Genomic DNA, 19,755 nt, shown 5'->3' with positions numbered 1-19,755 from the left:
CTATCGTTCGTTCCATGCAGACGCGTGATGCGATAGTGTAGTTCGTTCGGCGGGAGCGGACTAAACAACCTTTGGTAGTCTGGTCGGCTGATATCTGGCTGATATTAGCTCAGCTGGAAACTTAAAGAGGGATCTGCTTGGGACGATCATCAGTGCTTGAGACGGTTGCTTGTTGAGCCCATGTAACGGTGACTTGTGTAAATACGAATACATCTGTTTAGTGCGGTTTTTGGCTTCTCTCGTGTGTTATGTTTTGAAACATAAAATTACCAGACCATCTTTCAGTGATATGTAGGTACTTGAGTTTTTATTCTAACACGGTCAAACGATTGATTGGAAAGGAGCGCAGATTCTCTCACAGCGGAGAGTATGTTGCTGGTGGGTGATTCGCTCTCATCGCTGTTGCGGCCGTTGCCTGCCGTATCGGTCGTCAGTCCTCCTAGAATCGCGTATCCCTTTTGATCGTAGTTGGCCCGAGTCCGTCGCCTGCTGCCTGACTGCTGTGAAAGAGGAAGGATGATGGCTGCAAAAATGGATGCGTGACCAGAAGTGAAAATTTTGAGTCCTGCTCCGTTATCGTACGCGGGTGTGAATGTGAAAATGGTTACTTTGATCGTCGCGCAAAACGCACAAAGTGGGTGGATTCAGTGAAATTGCAAGCTTTTGCTCGGTGGAAAATAAGCAAGTACCGTGGAAGGAAAGTTGTGAATATGTTACGGATTAGGCGAAAAATCAATTTCTTTGCGAAATGATATCGCTTTGTTTGTAGTTAGTTGGTGTTTCCGAATGTGCTAGCCTGGTGTTATGAATGTGAAGAGCAGTGCATTCGTGCTTTTATTCTTAATGGGTGGTGCGTGAGTTAATAGAATTCAAATATCGAAGAAAAAGATTGTAATGATATTACCCTCACGCCAGAAAAAGGTGTGGTGCGTCAGTCGTCGTCGCCGTCATCGTCTTCGTCGTCCTGTGTACATGGGGAAAAGTCAGTGAAAATTTTCCGATATAGCAACTACACCAACAGGGCTCGCACGAAATGTTCGGTAACGGGGCAGAGTAACATCATCAATATCAGAAACCAACAGCAGTATAGCAGCAGGAGGGAAAACAGGATACTCCTTGTCCCAGAAGAGAGCACAACTGGGCATGAGTGAAGTGTGAGCAAGGAGTTTAAGGATCATTCTCTCGTCAAATAAGGAGAATTGGAAAGAGAATTGTTGACAGTTGTGGAAGCGCTCCATGCGCTTACAGCTGGGTCGTTTATTGTGTAAACAGTAACTAACTGGGAAGCGACTATCCTGTGACAGGATTTTTGGAACAACATTTGCCGCCTGGAAGCTAAGGCTGCCATACGATTGAAAAGGGGTGTGAAGCTGTAAAAATGGCTGTTCCAGTATTTTTGGAAGGTAAGTATTTAAAAACGTGTTCTATCATACTACTCTGTTGGTGTTGCCTAGGCAAACTTATAAGGTACACCAGACTCAAGCTAAGTATTATTCATACTAATTTTATTTCACACGTCGATAGCATTTGTTTCTAATTATCACAGTTTTTGTCGGCGTTCAGGTTTGAAACCTGTCGTCCATTCGATTGGTTGAATCACCAAAAAGTTAAACTTATAGGGCTTATAGGGCCAATTTCTACACCTCCGCTCATCTCTTAAGCGGTGCTTAAACATGGCTTAGTAACTAAGCCGGGTGAAGAAATCGGCTCTTAGTAATTTGTAATTTGTTTATTTTATTAGTTTAGTTTAGTTTATTGAGAATAATCACGTGAACCTTTTACATCAAATGCTCAGGTGAGCTCAAGGAATTGGATTTTAGTTCAATTTTATTACCCATGGATAATGATACTACCAAAAAATAAATAAAAACAGTGTTTATGTTTAAACCTGTTTCAAATCCAAAGCGGGGGTGAAATTTGCCTTTACTGTGTAACGCTTGAATGCTTATATTTGAAAACTAGTTCCGTGTGTTATAATGATAATAACCTCACATAAATATTTGGCTCTCAAAAGAGGTTTTCAGCCCCTGGCTGGGTCATCTAAAGTTTTAACTTTTTTTTTCTAACTTATACAATATTATATGCAATCAATAGGAAACACAAGATATTTGGATTCCTATCTTTGTATATAGGACATATATGGAGGTAAGGCTTCCAAACACCATCGAAATTGTGGAAATGGATTAAACTCTAAGTAAAAGTAAACATTCTCAATTAAATAAGTAATTCTCCATAGTTGAGAGGAGGGACTGATGTGTGTGTGTGTTTTTTTCTTGCTATGCAATGGAGGGGGAATCTGTTCAACAGACATCCTGGGTTGTCCAGGAAGTGCGGGGTTAGGGACCACCTCCAACAGCAAACGAGGGAGGCAGGACTACATCCCCGACCCGCTAAACCGTTTCCATTGCCGCCAAGCCCATAGTCCCTTCGGCACAACCAGAAAGTAATGCTTCAAAGGGGGGGCCAGTGCTCAACGCACCCTAGAGGTTAGCTGCGTGTCCTTGCAGCATCGAACATCGTGACTCGCTTTTTTAGAAGAACACCATGGTATTGTGCCAGCGCATTGCGGGCTTTCCAGGTGGCCTTACCACGCCCTATGTCCGACTGAGCCTTGACGAGGACCCCTTTCCGTCCTCGGCCTCGGAACCCGCCCGGTTGACCGACGCCGCGAAAGCGACGATACCATGTCGACCACAGGGCACTAGTATGACCCATGAACCCGACTCCGAACCCTTGGACCACCTCTTGTTTGCGCCTGAACTAGCCATCCTTGAGTCCACGCGCCACCTTCTGTGTAGCTCCGAGACGATTTGGACGATAGCCGATAAAACGGCGTTCCAGCCAACTTAATCTTCACACATCATCCGAACTAGGTTGTCCGGGGTAGTGTACATACCACATGTGGCAAGCATGTGGTCACGCATTGCGCGAAAACGTGGGTACACGAACAACACATGTTACCTGCTCTGTGATTTTGCAGCACGCTTAAACGCCGGGCACTTCGAACCCCCCATGGGGTGCTTGCTGTTCACAGCTTTGCTGGAACAAATCAAACAATTGGGAGAGTTCGTGCAGCATTGTGCCTTACGTCCCTCCAATTCGCAGCGTCGGCAGAGCTTGCTTCTGTCAGGACCTTTCGGGTTGTTCGTATATGCCCACAGGACACACCGACCATTCCACCTTGACGCTCTCTAACTTGACTACCTTGGAGGCGTCCGCTGCAGATAGCCCAACCAATGCTACCTGCGTCCCTGTCGGACCTGTCCATAGCCGAACGGCTGCGGTGGGCGTCTCCACTTCACACTGTCGCCGCAGTGCCGTGACGAGCTCTTCGACTTCGGTGATCTCGTCCAGGTCTTTAACCCTTAGATTCATGTCCGTCATGAGTGCCCTCACCTTGACCGTCTCGCCTAGGACTTCCTCCGCCAACTTCTTGTAGGCGGCGCCTTTTTGCGAGACGCCCCGCTACAGCTCGAGGATCATCTCGCCCGTCTGGGTACGTCTTATACGACGTACGTCGGCGCCGAGTTTACCGAGCTCGACGTCACTCCTCATCGCCTTCAAAAACGTCCGAGTACTTAGCCTCGTCCGTCGTGATGACTAGGGCATCGCCCCTGGAGCGATTGGCGCCTACCCTAGACTTCTTGCTACACTCATTCGCCTGGGCCTTCTTTTCTGCCCTTGACGTCTTCGGTTTCCTCTTGTTCTTGACCAGGGTCCAGGAGGCGTCATCCCCCTCCATTTCCCTGATCTGGTGCGACTGAGAGCTCTCAGCCTGCCGTAACCCCTTACCACCGTCTTTCCTGGGTGGACGGACCTTTCCAGGTCCTTCCTCCCCCGGTTTTGGAGATACCTGGCTGGGGGAGGAAGCTTCCCAGCCCCACTACCCTTGTTCGGGGTAGTAACCCTCCGCGTTTTGGAGCGGCCCCCAGGTAGCTCATCCTCTGGAGACTGTCTCCCCCGTTTTTGTGTCTACTCCGTTCATCGCCCCCACAAGCCATGGGCCGTCCATAACATCTACCGGCGTTGCTGGGGAGAAGGTTCAGTGTCCCACGCTGGCGCTGCGCACCGAGCTGCCGACTGTTGCCTCTGGCCTCCTAGGCGGAGACCTGAACAACCCACCTCTTGCGAAGGGGTTGTCGCCTAAACTACTACCACTAATTGAAGAATTGACTTGGTTTTCCATTTTGGTCCCACGAGTTGCTCGGGAAAAGAGGTCCACCATGCTAATTACTGTGGAGGGTGCCCAGGTACCCCACAGGCTCCGTTAAAGGCCTAGCTCATTATTTCACCCCCCCTCGCCATGTATTCACTCGGCACGGGTCGCTTAACGCCTTGGGATTATGGGTTAGGGACGATGGTCCCCTTGGTCGCACCCCCTCAATCTAGCTAATGTCAGGAGGACAATAGTGCCCAGGCTCACTACCAGCTAAGTACAAAACCCTTAGCTGGCGGTCGATTGTCATCGGAAGACCCGTGGAAGCGTGAGATTGAAACTTGTGAGGACCAGAGCTGTGTAGGTCGCTTTTTCTCAGATGTCAACTCACCATTTCGCAGCCCAAGCTTGTGTGTGTGTGTGTGTGTGTGTGTGTTTTTTTTCTAGAGGGATGAAGGCAAATCTGCATACAGACACCTGAAATTATCACTCAGGGAGTGGGGTTGACGCGTTAGGCAGAAGGCCGAACCGCCGGACCCACTAAACCCACCCAAGTAATAGAAGGTTACTTGAGTTACCCTCTCGCCCCTAATACCCTGAACCCCCCGGGACTGCCTTCCAGTATTACTTCTGGGTAATAGGCAGTACTAAATGTACTCCTCCCAAAATGGCACGTTTCACGGCGGCTCTCTTCGAAGTTCTATTTACTACTGAGCCATTTGGATCCCTTGTTTGTACCAGTAAGCCCACAAAAGTCTTGAGCCCTTTATCTTTTCCTCGTGCCATTCAGCACCATCTCCTTTTCGAGCCATTTAGCTCTCAACGTGGTCGCACTCTACTCAGATAATCCCCGGCGGCGGACGGGGAGTCCTCCGGCGGCGGAAGCTCCCCCGAAACCGACGACCCGCATCCGTGGAAGGCTATTTCGATATCAACACTACTATTACACCTGGTCAGCAAGTCCTATGCACTTTCTCACGTCAACGGGTTACTGGACGAGTGCCGAAGTCGATCCAAAGATTCCGGGTGGAGCAATAGCGTCCGGTTCAATGGTGCCTTGACGACCCGGAACTGGCCATTTAACGGCCAGAATCTCCCCGGGATCTGTTCTCCCTTGTCTATGAGCTATTCAGCTTCCAGCCTTATATAGGTCTAATCATAGTCTTTTAACTACACTCTCGTGCCATTCATCACCATCTTTTAACGTTGAGCCATTTAGCTCCCAGTTCGGTCGCGGACTACTCAGATGATCCCCGGCGGCGGATCTATCCTACTCCGTCAGGGAGTTCCCCGGCGAAGGATTTTCCCTCGAAACCGACGACCCGCTTCCGCGGAAGGCTGTTGCGTAGCCTGAACTGCTCTTAACATCTAATTTGTCTTCTCCAATCTTCAATCCTTTCTCACTTCAGCGAGTGACTGATCGAGTGCCGAAGTCTATCCAGATATTCCTGGTGGGGCATAACGTCTGGTTCAATGGCGCCTCGACGACCCGAAACCGGTACTCTTACGCGTCATGATCTACTCGGCTTAGTCCCCGACGGTGGATCTAGCTTACACCGACGCACCTCACCTCGGCGAAAGTTATTCTGAGATTGATAATCAATAACCTTGAGCCATTAAACTCCCAGCTTAGTCGCGGACTACTCGAATAGTCCCTGGTGGCGGATCTATCCGTCTCCGACAAGAAGTTCCCCGACGGTGGAACCTCCCCAATTACCGATTGTATCACTCTCTCGCTAGCTTCGAGTGGTCGCTGTCGCTGTCAATTCGTTCTTTGAAACTCCGTAAGAATGTGCGATACTACATTTTTGACATTCCAAGTGGCTTCATCGCGACACATCTCACCGACTATATTCTCCGCGCTCAAAGCTGGTATCTCTCTTCGTATAGTCTCGAGCCTATGCATTCGAATAGGGCGTGTTAGGCGTTTCCTCCGCATCCTCGCACTCCAAGCAGCATGGTGAACGTGCGTAACCAAAGCGATGTAGATACTTCCTAAAACATCTGTGTCCCGACAGAAACTGCGTCAGATGAAGGTCTATTTCGCCGTGCTTTCTGTTTACCCAACTCGTCAAATTTGGAATGAGGCGGTGGGTCCACCTTCCTTTGTCCGAGTATTCCCACTCATGTTGCCATTTGGCCATGGATTCTATTCTCACTGTTTTCCTCACACCTCTAATGTCTCTTCTATGGTAACACTCAATATCCTCAGCCAGGATTATGCCGACGGGAATCATCCCGGCGATCACATCTCCGACGATATAGTCCTATAGGCGCTAGTGACTCTCATAGCCATGAGTCGATGCACGCTTTTCAGCATTGCCTGGTTACGCTTGGTTTTGAGCGCATTACCCCACGCGGGGACACCGTACCTCAGGATCGATGATGATACGCTCGCCAAAAGCCGCCTGGACCCCTAACATTTGGCATGATTCGGGCTAACGCTGTGGTTGCCTTCGCAGCCTTCGCGCAGGCATAGTCAACGTGCCTAATAAAATTTAACCGATCGTATATCATCACCCCCAGGTGTTTCAGTGAACGCTGAGACCGAATTACGTGCCCTCCGACACAAATTTCCACCCTCTCTCTGTGCGGCTTTGTAGTTACTCACCAACACAACCTCTGTTTTGTGGTGGGCCAATTGTAAACTGACACTAGCCATCCAGTTTGCGATTATATCAATCGTTTCAGCTGCCAGCATTTCCAGATTCTAGATTCTCACCCGTTATCGGCAAGATAACGTCATCGGCAAATCCAACGATCACGACTCCTTTGGGCAGCTTCAGCGTTAGTATTCCGTTGTACATCACATTCCAAAGAATGGGTCCGAGTATAGAACCTTGTGGCACTCCTGCCGTGACCCTGATCGATCTTTGTCCGATGTTTGTTTCGTAAGTCAGGACACGATTCTCGAAATAGCTCTTCAAAATCCTGAATAAGTACGCTGGGACACGCATACTATGTAGTGCTACGGCGATGGCCTTCCAGCTAGCGCTGTTGAACGCGTTTTGAACATCGATTGTTACGACAGCACAGTACCGACCACCTCTCCTTTTCTGCATAGAGGCAATCTCGGCCCTCTGAATGACGACCCGGATTGCGTCCACCGTCGATGTACCCTTCAGGAATCCGCATATTGCATATTCGATAGACCACGCACACCTTCTGTGTACTTTGATAGCCTGTTAAGAATAAGCCGTTCCAAGAGTTTTTCGGGGGTGTCCAACAAGCGAATGGGCCTGTACGATGTTGATCCCCGGGCGGTTTTCCTGGTTTTGGCAACAGCACCAGCTTATGTATATTCCATCTATCTGGAAAATTGCCTTCTTCCAGGCATTTTTGCATTACCGCCCTACACATGTCCGGGAACGCCAGTAGGGTAGTCCTCAATGCTACATTGGGAATTCCGTCCGGACCAGGAGCTTTTTTAACCTTCAGAGCTTTCGCAACAAGTTCAAGCTCTTCGCTGGTGACCGTAGCATCGTCTACATCATCGTACGGAGTTGAAGGTCACAGTGTTGGGCTGTGATGCGGAAAGAGACCGTCCTCTATTATCTTTAGCCTCTCCGGGCACATTTCAACTGACGTCGTTGGTCCTTTAGTCTTTGCCATTATAGTCCGATAAGCGTAGCCCCACGGATTGGCATCGGCTTCGCGGCACAACTCCTTGTAGCAGTTCAACTTGCTCAACTTGATCTCGCGGTTCAATGCCGCCATAGCCGCACGAAATACCACCTTATTCTGTTCTCTATCCTCTTCTGTTCGCGATCTCGTAACGCGTCTTCTTGCCCTTAGACAAGCAGAAGTGTGTGTGTGTGTTTTTTTTTCTTGAGCAAGAGTAAATGGAAATCTGCAATGCAAACAGACACCTGAAGAGGTTAACTCAGGTAGTGTGGGGACCGACCCGACCCACTAAAACCAAAACCCTTTCATCAGTCCGTATCCTCCGGCCCGCAATTAAGCAATAAAGCAATACATCAGGGGAGGACTATTCAGAAAGCTTACGCCTATGCTAAAGCACTCGACGTTATAATACAACATTGACTTCAAGGGTGGTAATCTCACCACCCGTCGATCGCAAGCTATGATAGTAACCTATCGGTCTGTATCATAATCTCGCGTAGGAGACGAGCACCCCGACAACAAACACCGCGTGTGAACCGCAATGACCTCTATATCTTCATACGGAGTTCCCCGCAGCCCACCAGCGACGTTTTTGTTGTCGGGGTGAGCATGGTGTTCACTGCATCACAGTAGGCTCTACTGCAGCTGCTGGTTTTGTTCAAACGCCACCAGCGCTGTAGTTTCGACATAATCTGTTGAGACGCTGTGTTAACCGCATTCCATCCTAAGTAACCAAAGGTTCCTATAAGAGTACGTTTTTCGCTTAAGCAGCTCACTGAAGCTGACTCCTAAAGGAACTTTTGGTTACTTGGGATATAACCTCTTCCCGACACATCCTCTCAGATTGTCCGGAGTTGTATCCATGCCGTTGACAAGCAACATGGTATTGCGTTCAACATCGAACCGCGGGTATGCAAACATCACATCAAGACAAAATTTTCAAAACGACCTATCTGCTTTTGTAAACAAAGATTCAAACGACGATTTGACGAATCTGATAGCTCTCCTACGCAAACCAACACCATCAATAGGTAGATGAAGAATTCCGCTACCTGTTGATGGTGTTGGTTTGCGTGGGGGAGAGCTATCAGATTCGTCTAATCGTCGTATGAAATCTTTGATTACAAAAGCAGATAAGTCGTTTTGAAAATTTTGTCTTGACATGCTCTGCCGATTCTACCTCACCTACACATTCCAGGCACTCTGCAGAATCTGCGAACCCGAACCTATGCAGGTACTTTTTAAAGCAGCCATGTTCAGACGACACCTGTGATAGGTGGAAGTTGGCCTGACCATGCTTCCTACTAATCCATCCGACTCTCCCGGAATCAGTCTGTGAGTCTAACGACCTTTGACTGCAGTGTCCCATGCTCTTTGCCATTTGAGCAACGAAGCTGCTCTCTTGACACGTCGCACTTGCACTGAGTCCCTGTCGTTGAAGCACTTCACATCTTCCTCCAGAAGTATGTCTATCGGCATCATCCCAGCAATGACGCACACCGCCTCATAAGATAGACACATCAGCCGGTGTACCCTGATTAATTTCTTAACATTGCGGCCGGCCTAGCCCGACACGCCGTATCAGATAATAGACAATGCTACACCGAGTACACCCGCTATAAGCCCTTTGGCATGCATAGTCGACGAATTGAGCTTATCGTCGATCGCCCAGATGCTTTAATGACCTTACGGAGTTAACTGTGCAGGTCCCTACGTTTATCCTCGCTTGCTGCAACCCATGGTGATTATGCACTAAAACAACCTCACTCTTGTGATGTGTTAACGCCAACCTCCTTGAGTTGAGCCATTCTTCGACTCTGCTAATCGCGTACGAAGCTTTCAATTCCACTTCGTTGAGAATGTCGCCTGTGACCTCTAGCATTACACCATCCATCTCGCTGTTTGGAACACACGGCGTCTTTCTAGCCTGTCCTCTTCGGTTCTAGCGCGTCGCAACCTTCTTTTAGCTCTAAGACAGGTTTTGCGAAGATCAGCTATCGTGCTCGTCCACTAGTGCACCGGTTTGCGGCTGCCGGTTGGCATAGTCTTTCTGGGCATTGTCACGTCACATGCTCGTGTTAGGACATCGGGTAACTTATGCTTAGCTTAGCTTAGCTTTGACTGACTACACATATCTATGGTTGCTACTCCGTGATTGACCAGAATCAGTGAAATTGCACAAAGAATCAACTGAATGATTGACTGGGATTGTTCAAGCATTCTCAGTGTGCAAGTTTCAGTAACTCTAAAATTCAAATGATCAATAACGACGCCGGCCACGTCCTTGTAGTCAGTTAGGAAGGAGGAAGGAATATTAGTAGGTGGTTTTTGCTATTTGAAGACCGTGTTTACCTCTGCGTCTCCACAAAAACCACAGGAAGGATTATTAGTTAATTGGTAGGCATCGTTGGATCTGGATTCACTCTGATAAGCGATACGACCGTGCCATTCATTATACACAGTGATTTTACCTAGCCATGAATCGGGCGCGAAAAGTAGTACAAACTAACTACCGGCCTACCGGGCGCGCAATACAGAACACAATATTTCGGCCGATCGCGCGATCGTTCTGCTGTCCGAAACAAGAGAAATCACGCACTGAAATGATTTTTATTACCGGCCGCGCAAAGCAGAACACAATATTTCGGCCGATCGCGCGATCGTTCTGCTGTCTGAAACAAGAGAAATCTCGCACTGAACAGATTTTTATTACCGGCCGCGCAATGCAGAACACAATAATCCGGCCGACCGCGCCATCGTTCTGCTGTCCGAAACAAGAGAAATCTCGCACTGAACTGATTTTTATTACTGGCCGCGCAATGCAGAACACAATAATCCGGCCGATCGCGCCATCGTTCTGCTGTCCGAAACAAGAGAAATCACGCACTGAACTGATTTTTATTACCGGCCGCGCAATGCAGAACACAATAATCCGGCCGATCGCGCCATCGTTCTGCTGTCCGAAACAAGAGAAATCTCGCACTGAACTGATTTTTATTACTGGCCGCGCAATGCAGAACACAATAATCCGGCCGATCGCGCCATCGTTCTGCTGTCCGAAACAAGAGAAATCTCGCTTTGAACTGATTTTTATTACCGGCCGCGCAATGCAGAACACAATAATCCGGCCGATCGCGCCATCGTTCTGCTGTCCGAAACAAGAGAAATCTCGCACTGAACTGATTTTTATTACCGGCCGCGCAATGCAGAACACAATAATCCGGCCGATCGCGCCATCGTTCTGCTGTCCGAAACAAGAGAAATCTCGCACTGAACTGATTTTTATTACCGGCCGCGCAATGCAGAACACAATAATCCGGCCGATCGCGCCATCGTTCTGCTGTCCGAAACAAGAGAAATCTTGCACTGAACTGATTTTTATTACTGGCCGCGCAATGCAGAACACAATAATCCGGCCGATCGCGCTATCGTTCTGCTGTCCGAAACAAGAGAAATCTCGCACTCTGTTAGGACATCGGGTAACTTATCACCACTAAGGCCTAGAGTCCGATTTTCCCACCGTAGTGATTCTTCCAGCAGTTCTGGGTCGAACTGCGAGGTACGCCTTCCTAGATCGGCTTTACTGACCCGCCTTGTTGTTCTGTTGGGGGTATAGCTGACCATAAAACGTATTTCCTGATGATCACTGGCATTATACTCTTCGTGAATCCTCCATTCAGGCTCCACCGTCCATCCCGCGCTGCAGAAGACCATATCGATGCATGGTTTGCCATTTGGTCCTCTGAACGTTGTCGCTTGGCCCTCGTTCAGCAGGACTACGTTCTGTTGGAATTATTTGAGAGTGCAGCCGTCACCTCTCGTATTCGAGACAACGTTTATGCTACGGCAAGAAGGAAACACTATAATTGTTGTGTTAGCGAATGTTATTGTTTACATTTTAATGCTGTGAACAAACTGTATTCGTTCGTGTGAAGTCCATCTGAGTGGTTGTTTCTCGGTCCTCTGTTTATTTTTCTCGGTCCTCTGTTTATTTTTCTCGGTCCTCTGTTTATTTGTTGTCCACTGTTGTGCGCTCTCCAACAGGTTATTGGCCCACGTTTGGACGAGAAAATAAAAATCGCCGCGTTCGACGGATCCGGCTTCTACAACTGGAAGTTCCGGGTGGTTCCGGTTCGATCTACTGGATTACCTCCACCAGGGGATGAGTGAGATTGATGAGTTAAAAGTGACACGAAGAGCTGCAGAGAAAGAAGCACTTGAAGCAGGCCTGAGGTTGTTGGTTTGCGTTCACCGAGCATACCGACCAACCCACCTTCAGCTTGGCCTTATCCAGTACCTTCTTTGCGTTAGCCAGAGGTACCTGGAATAAGGCAACCTGCGTTCTAGCCTAACCTTTCCGCAACCGAATCGCGGTATCCTGGATTTCAATGCCACACTGATCTCAGCGCAGCTACCAGCTCACCGGCTTCGGTAATTTCGTCCAGGCCTCGGCATTAAATTATCTCTACTGGGCATAGGGCTCTCACCTGAACCGCATCACCCAGCACCTCTTCTGCATACTTTTTATACGCGGAACTCTTCCGCACAGCAGCCCTTCTGCGTTCTGTGGATGCAGTTGACATCATCTGAGTGATTGTGAGTGTAACAAACTATTCATATAGTAATCTTCAACCTTACGCTGCAAGTTGCGGGTCCAAAACAAAACAGTGATTCCAACCAAATTTGTTGGTGTCTTAGCCAAACGCGAGAAAAGTAGCATATCTTATCTAAATTATTTAAAGAAAGGCGTATTTGTAGTGCCGATTTAAACTCTGTCCACGACAACATCAGCAGACTTCCTGCTGGTAGTTTAATTAACTTGACACTATCAGTTAACGCCATCATCGATACTACCGGCCACAAGGTTTGTTTGGCATTAAAATGAATTACGACACATAAAAAAAAGTTTTTCGTCACCCGCTGAGAGAAAAAACGCATGAAAACAGTGCAGTGATAAGAAGAAAACTTTCTTGTTCACTGTCAGGGTTGTTAAGGAGGTTTGTTCATTCACTTTCGCACCTACCGACCATAGTTAACGCGCCGCCGCCGCCGCGCTGGTTGAAAGCGAAGTTTTCCCCTGGCACCACCGAAATCCGTGCCGAGCTTCACGGTACGTAATTTTGGTTGTAGACTTGTGCTGCAGATGGGTTGTTTTCATTATTATGTTTCGGGATGCGATAACTGTGACAAAACAAAACGAAGAGCTTCCACCGTGAAGGTGAAATTTTAATGAAGTTAACCGGTTCCTGCCGTATTTCGGTATGCTACTGTTGGTTGATATTGTGTTGCACTGTCGACCACTTAAGTTTGAAGATTCATTCAAATGTTATAATGAAATTTAACGTTTTCATCATGCAAATTAGCGAAATCAAACTTTTTGGCCCATGGACTTATACCTACTCATCAAATTTGATAGCACACACAAAAGCCTCATATCGAAAAACATTCAAGTAGTCATCATTGGGATACCTCTTACCATTCCATTGCTAAAATGATTCCCCTTTGTATATAATTTCTCGTTATTGCCCGCAATTGCTAGACTAGGCAATTGTCTAGATTTCGGTCTCAATGCAAATAACTGTCGCCATATTCATTCATCTTATTTCGGCTCTACATTCAATAATCCTCCTGCACAGCGAACAGAATAGTAGAACATATTTCCTCGATGTGATATCCAATGCTTCGTCGGCATATATTGGATTTATGTTTGTCATTAAGCTTCTGTACTGTGCACAGTGAATATCTATTGAGATACACATCGATGACAATTCTACATTTCACAGCCACAGCTGGTTAACGAGCAAATTCCTTCCGAAAAGAGGGTGACTGACTGGCTAAGGATTAACAGTCTGTAGTGCAGTAGCTACCCATATATGAAAGGGGGCTGAAACAAGTGCAGTTACAATCTGACACAAATACACGTGTATTCAATTTTGGATAGTAGCCATCAGAGAGTGGTGATTATTCCACAAAAAAACATAGAAATCAGTTGAGCTTTAAATAAGCGGTTTAATAGAAGCAAACTTGCTTTAATATACATTCTTGTCACGAAACAACGAAAAAAAATTCCATGTCCACAAAAAAAAAACAAAATACCAACCGACTTTGTGTTATAGACATATGTATAGCTCTTTGTAGTTTCTTCGACCTTTATGCTATTACTATACAGAAGAGAGTTCTCGATGGCCACAAACTGAAACACAGTGCGGGTGTTGTTCCAATACACGTTTGAATGTGTATTCGTCTTCCCTTTTCGGCCTTTTTTCGCGTCTACATAAAATACATAAAAACGAGTCCCATAGCATGCTTCAAGCTGTGAATTATTTTGACACTTTGGCATACATTCGGACCGGAAAGCGCCATGCGAAACTGATTATGCTCTAGGGCAGTGAGCAAAGCGAATAACTTGGAGGATGTTTATCGTGTTATTTATGATTCGTGTTGTCCTTCTACTATATATCAAACGTAAAATAGCGTGTGATGTAACAATGGGTGTACACCACTTTCATAACTTTAAAAGCGTTGAGTGATGATAAACGCAGATGTAGATACGCACTGTTTCACAGTATGTATAAAAATAAGGAGAAAGCATGGAGGGAGCTCTGTGAGCTGCGTGATAGACTTCGCCAAACATGTTTTATTATCATTAATGTATTTTGATAATTTGTTTGAGGTTCACAAGGTACACGAACATAGGTACATGATGAGGTTGTATTTCTTTTACCCAATTATTTTTTCTTATTTATGCAAATAGAGGGAATATATATTTAAAGAAAAAAATGTATACCCTAGTTACCGGCCGTCATTTCTCTAATGCTACTCGGATAGACAGTTTAACCACAATACTTATAACATATACGACTGATTAATTATATGTTTTACGTCGAATGCGGCACAACGCTTCACTGGTCTTCTACATGAATGGACCAATATAGCGCCACTAAAACGCCACCGGGAACGTCTCAGCTGCCGCGCGTGGAGAGCAAACAAACGAGGACCGACATCGGCGTTGAACCCGTTGATCAAACTCGCTAACGAGCGTGATTCCGCAACATGTTCCTCATCACCATAAGCAATCTGTCCGTGGTTTAATTCGCATCGGCGAGTAGTCGGTGGCTCGGAAGCAGTGATTCTCATACGCTTGGCTATTACGGTCCCATCAAATATAGTATTTTATCTCCGAATCATAATTACCTGCTTTCAAAGCTGTGTAATGCAAGTTAGATAAATTGAGACATCTTAGCAAAGTGTGTCATTATGTCTATTATCCTTTACAACACTCATTTAGATGGTATAGTGTAATTCATTAGAGAAAAATGGAAAGACCGTTCTGTTGAGAGACTTGTTGCAAAACATTTTTTTTACGATGGATCTAAAGACTCGTATGTAGTGACATATGTTGAAAACCGCATTAACAAGTAACTAATCTAGTCTAGTGGACTTCTGTTATTTAATTTTTTAACAAGAATGTTATGCATCGAGCCGCGTGATTTCAAACGTAAGTTTTGTTATCTATATTGTTAATCATGCAGTCTTTCCCTGTACAACTTCACCATCGATGGTACGCAGCACTTTCCTTTCGAAAACTCGAAGTGCGTGTTGGTCCTCCACGAGCATTGTCCAGGTCTCGTGTTCGTAGAGGACTACCGGTCTAATGAGCGTTTTGTAGATTGTCAGTTTGGTATGGCGGCGAACTCTAATCGATCTGAGCGTTTTGCGGACTCCAAAGTACGTACGATTTCCAGCCACCATGTGCCTCCGAATTTCTCTGCTGGTATCATTTTTGGCAGTCACCAGTGAGCCCAAGTACACAAATTCTTCTACCACCTCGATTTCGTCACCACCGATTCAAACTCGTGGTGGGTGGCTCACATTGTCTTCTCTTGAACCTCTTCCTATCATGTACTTCGTCTTCGACGTGATGATGACTAGTCCGATCCGCTTAGCTTCCCTCTTCAGTCTAATGTGGGCTTCCCCCATGCCATAATATCAATATTGTCGGCGAAGCCAAATAGCTGAACGGACTTATTGAGAATTGTACTAGGGTATCAAATCATGGTTTGAACTAGTGAAAAGCGTATCATGGTTTGAACCATTTTGAAATCAGTAGAAATTACCATCTCATTGGCAGGAAATGAACCTAAAACAGTATGAATGGCATATTTAGGTATACTGGAAGTGATAGAGTTTATTTAAACATTTGTACATATTGTTTAAGTAATAAAATAAAGCGATTTAAAAACATCCTGAATTTGCACTAAATTCCCCCCACCAGTGGCATAATTTCAAAAAGCTCATAAAGGATGCATTTTATGACACAGGAGTGAGATCAATATATCAAAAGAACGCTATGTTTATCTGTAATCGATTGACATCATCATACAATTGAGAAACAGTTTTAAATTGTTAAAATAGTAACATTTATACAAGGTAAAAACTGATCATGGTTTGAACCAAATTCGTACCATGTTTTGAACAGGTTTGAACTTGTAAATGCAGTCATGTTCTGCTGCTGTCCGCTAGGAGCGCTGCATGCGCCTAGCTGGAGCATTTTGTTTACATTTCCAATATGAAAAAATCACAATTTTCATATCGATAATTTAGACGATTTTCACACGTTTCGAGTTACTAATCTAATGCGAGAAGATGAATTGTAAAACAAATTTGCTTTTCTATAGATTTCCTCAGCGTTTCATGCATGTGATTAGTATTATATTTAGAAGCTGCTGGCTGCTGCAGTAGTTCAAACCATGGTACGAATTTAGTTCAAACCATGGACAGTGTAGTTCAAACCATGGTACGAATCAAAGTTATGTAATTATTAAGTTTTTCCAATAAAACTAAGCATAAATATGTGCACCCAGGATGTTTTTAGAAAGATAATGAACTAAGCTTCCATATAAACTAGAAATAGCAGTTCTAACATGTCCCTTAAATGAAATAAATCAACTTTGTTTTGACGGCTCATCTGAAACCCGTCATTTGGTTCAAACCATGATTGGATACCCTACTCGTGTTAATCTTTGGTCTTTTTTTTTAACTAATTTTATTTGCTTATTATAATGCATGCATCTCTTAGACTAGGTGTTCCGTGTTTTCTTAACACTATCAGCCTTATTTGCTATATTACATTTTAAGTTATTATTAATACATTTCAATTGACTCTGGCAGTTAGGATATTTCCTCTGGTTAAATTGAACCATGTAGGAATTACAATGTTTTCAACTTAAACTAAACTTAACCTAATTTACGCAAAGGGTACAAGGAGCTTATCGTTGCAATAGAAGATTGCAATTTTTGTCTAAAATTGGAAATTATTTTGTTGGACATTTGTTGCAATGTCTCAATATTAGAAATTCTATGAAGTTCATTGGTACTATACCACGGAGGCAACTTCAGAATCATTTTCAAAATCTTATTTTGAATCTTTTGGAGTGCCTTCTTTCTGGTATTGCAGCAACTAGTCCATATTGGCACAGCATACAACATGGCTGGTCTAAAAATTTGTTTGTAAATCAAAATTTTGTTCTTAAGACAAAGTTTTGATTTTCTGTTTAAAAGTGGATATAGACACTTAATATAGAAAAAACATATTTTAAGGTCTTTTAGTGGAATGTATTCAACCGTCTTCTCGAGTCGAGTCAAGTACGAGACACTGAAGACGACTACACAGTTGTGGTCGAAATACGTATCAGCAAAGATATCGAAATAATTGGTGGAATTAAATGGAGAATACTTAACTCGTCTTAAACGGTTGTCACTTAATATATTTGTTACATTTGGCTTGAATGCCTTCAATGTTACATTTATAAGTTAATTTTTGATCCAGCAGAAGTCCTAAATATTTAGCTTCGCTAGACCAATTAATTGGAACCCCATTCATAGTGACAATATGTCTGCTAGAAGGTTTCAAATAAGAAGCTCTCGGCTTATGTGGGAAAATTATAAGCTGAGTTCTGGAAGTATTCGGGGAAATTTTCCATTTTTGCAAGTAAGTGAAGAAAATATCCAAACTTTTTTGCAATCTACTACAAACGACACGAAGGCTTCGCCCTTTGGCTGAAAGATCCGTGTCATCTGCAAACAAAGATTTATGACACCCTGGTGGTAAATCAGGTGAGTCAGAAGTAAAAATGTTATACAATATGGGCCCCATATGACACCAGCCCTTAAAGGTAATCTATCAGATTTGGAATTCTGATAGTTTACCTGAAGTGAGCGATCTGATAAATAATTTTGGATCAGTTTAATTATGTACAGAGGAAAATTAAAATTCATCAATTTTACAATCAAACCTTCATGCCAAACACTGTCAAATGCTTTCTCTATATCAAGAAGAGCAACTCCAGTCGAATAACCTTCAGATTTGTTGAGGCGAATTAAATTCAAAACTCTTAATAACTGATGAGTAGTTGAATGCCCATGGCGAAAACCAAATTGCTCATCAGCAAAAATAGAATTGTTATTAATATGCACCATCATTCTATTTAAAATAATCTTTTCAAACAGTTTGCTTATTGAAGAAAGCAAACTGATTGGCGATAACTAGATGCCTCTGCTGGATTTTTGTCCGGCTTCAAAATTGGAACAACTTTGGCGTTTTTCCATTTATTTGGAAAGTTTGCCAATTGAAAACATTTGTTTTTTGCGTGAAGGGCATTCCCAGAAATTGGATTTATGATTGCCCCCACAATTTGCGCACTTAAATTTATTGGAATCTTCTCTCACAGGACATGCGTCCTTGGCGTGAGAGGTTCCACCACAAATCATGCATTTAGCATTCATATGACAATGTTTGGTTCCATGACCCCACACGCAGAAAAATGTTTTTTAAACTCAATGTTATTATGTATAAAAACAACAAAAAAAATTATTGTTCCCCGGCTAATAATTTTTATTGTTGAATTCAATAATAAATCAGATTTGGTTGTACAATAAATATTGTTGTTTCTAAAATCGACCAACACAGCAGTCAAAAAAAACAATTGTTGAATTTACAATATATGTTTTAATTGTAATTTTATTTTTTTTAAATCCAAATATTAAAATTTTTGTTTCAACTTTTTTTTTATTTGATTCAAAATGTATTTTGCAATACTGAAAATAAAATTTATTGTTTTCAATATATTTATTTTTGCTATCGCTCCGCTCAATAGTATGTTTAGCCTATGAGGTGTCGATGGACGCAAAATTGTCCCATGTATATACAGATTCCTAGCAAACATGGGACAATTATGTGTCCACCGGCAGTATATCACTTGATGAGCATCTTGATATAAAACATCGAATATATTATTTCTACTAGCTTTATGTACCCGGCCTTGCTCGGAATTGCCTGTTTGGTTTGCAATTTTCTTTTACAATCGGAAAATGATAAAACCAATTGGTCAACAGAGTAATTGTGTTTACCTATTCATACTTTATCATTTGATTAAAAGAAGGCTTTTGGAAACATTGACTGACTTTGAAGAAGGGATCGTGGGTTTGAAAGGTCTTATTCAGGGCAAACGTCTATTTCTAAAGAAGGAAAAACATCCATCGATGCCATATTCCGGGCAACGCATATTTTTAAAGAAGGGATCACACCCACCATTGCCTTATTCCGGGCAAATGCCTACTTTTAAAGAAGCAATCACATCCACCATTCAGAAGGAAACACATTAATCATTGCTTTTCACTGGGCATACCATTATTCCGATTAACAACAATTATCATTGTTTTATACCCAGCAAATGCTTGCTTTCTATGCAAGATTTTTCTGATGCTGTTCATAATTATCCCAAATGTCCTTCATGTCGAATGACCTTAGGCCAAATAGTGTTATGTTAATGGCTTGCTTCATTCAGGGATATGTCATTTTCAGGGAAATGTCATATTCTGGAATATGTGTATCGGGAAATGTTATTTTCGTTAGTCATTTTTGGGGAAATGTTATTACCTGGAAAATGTTATTGTCGAGGATTTGCTATTTTTAA

The 19,755-nt window shown here is 44.1% G+C and overlaps 1 protein-coding gene across 1 annotated transcript in view; it reads left to right on the top strand.

Annotated features, from left to right (window-relative positions):
- Nucleotides 1-12: 12 nt before the first annotated feature.
- Nucleotides 13-19,755, top strand: part of LOC134224737 (unconventional myosin heavy chain 6) — a 236,132-nt gene continuing 216,389 nt past the window's right edge. Inside the window, exon 1 of the mRNA XM_062704271.1 lies at nucleotides 13-1,403. Within this exon, the coding sequence (XP_062560255.1) occupies nucleotides 1,379-1,403 (25 nt within the window). The 5' untranslated portion in view covers nucleotides 13-1,378. The remainder of the gene's footprint in view (nucleotides 1,404-19,755) is intronic.

Source organism: Armigeres subalbatus, chromosome 1 (assembly GCF_024139115.2).
Source record: "Armigeres subalbatus isolate Guangzhou_Male chromosome 1, GZ_Asu_2, whole genome shotgun sequence".
NCBI lineage: Eukaryota > Metazoa > Arthropoda > Insecta > Diptera > Culicidae > Armigeres > Armigeres subalbatus.
The sequence above is the reverse complement of the archived record's forward strand: the minus strand, read 5'-3'. Positions and strand labels throughout refer to the sequence as shown.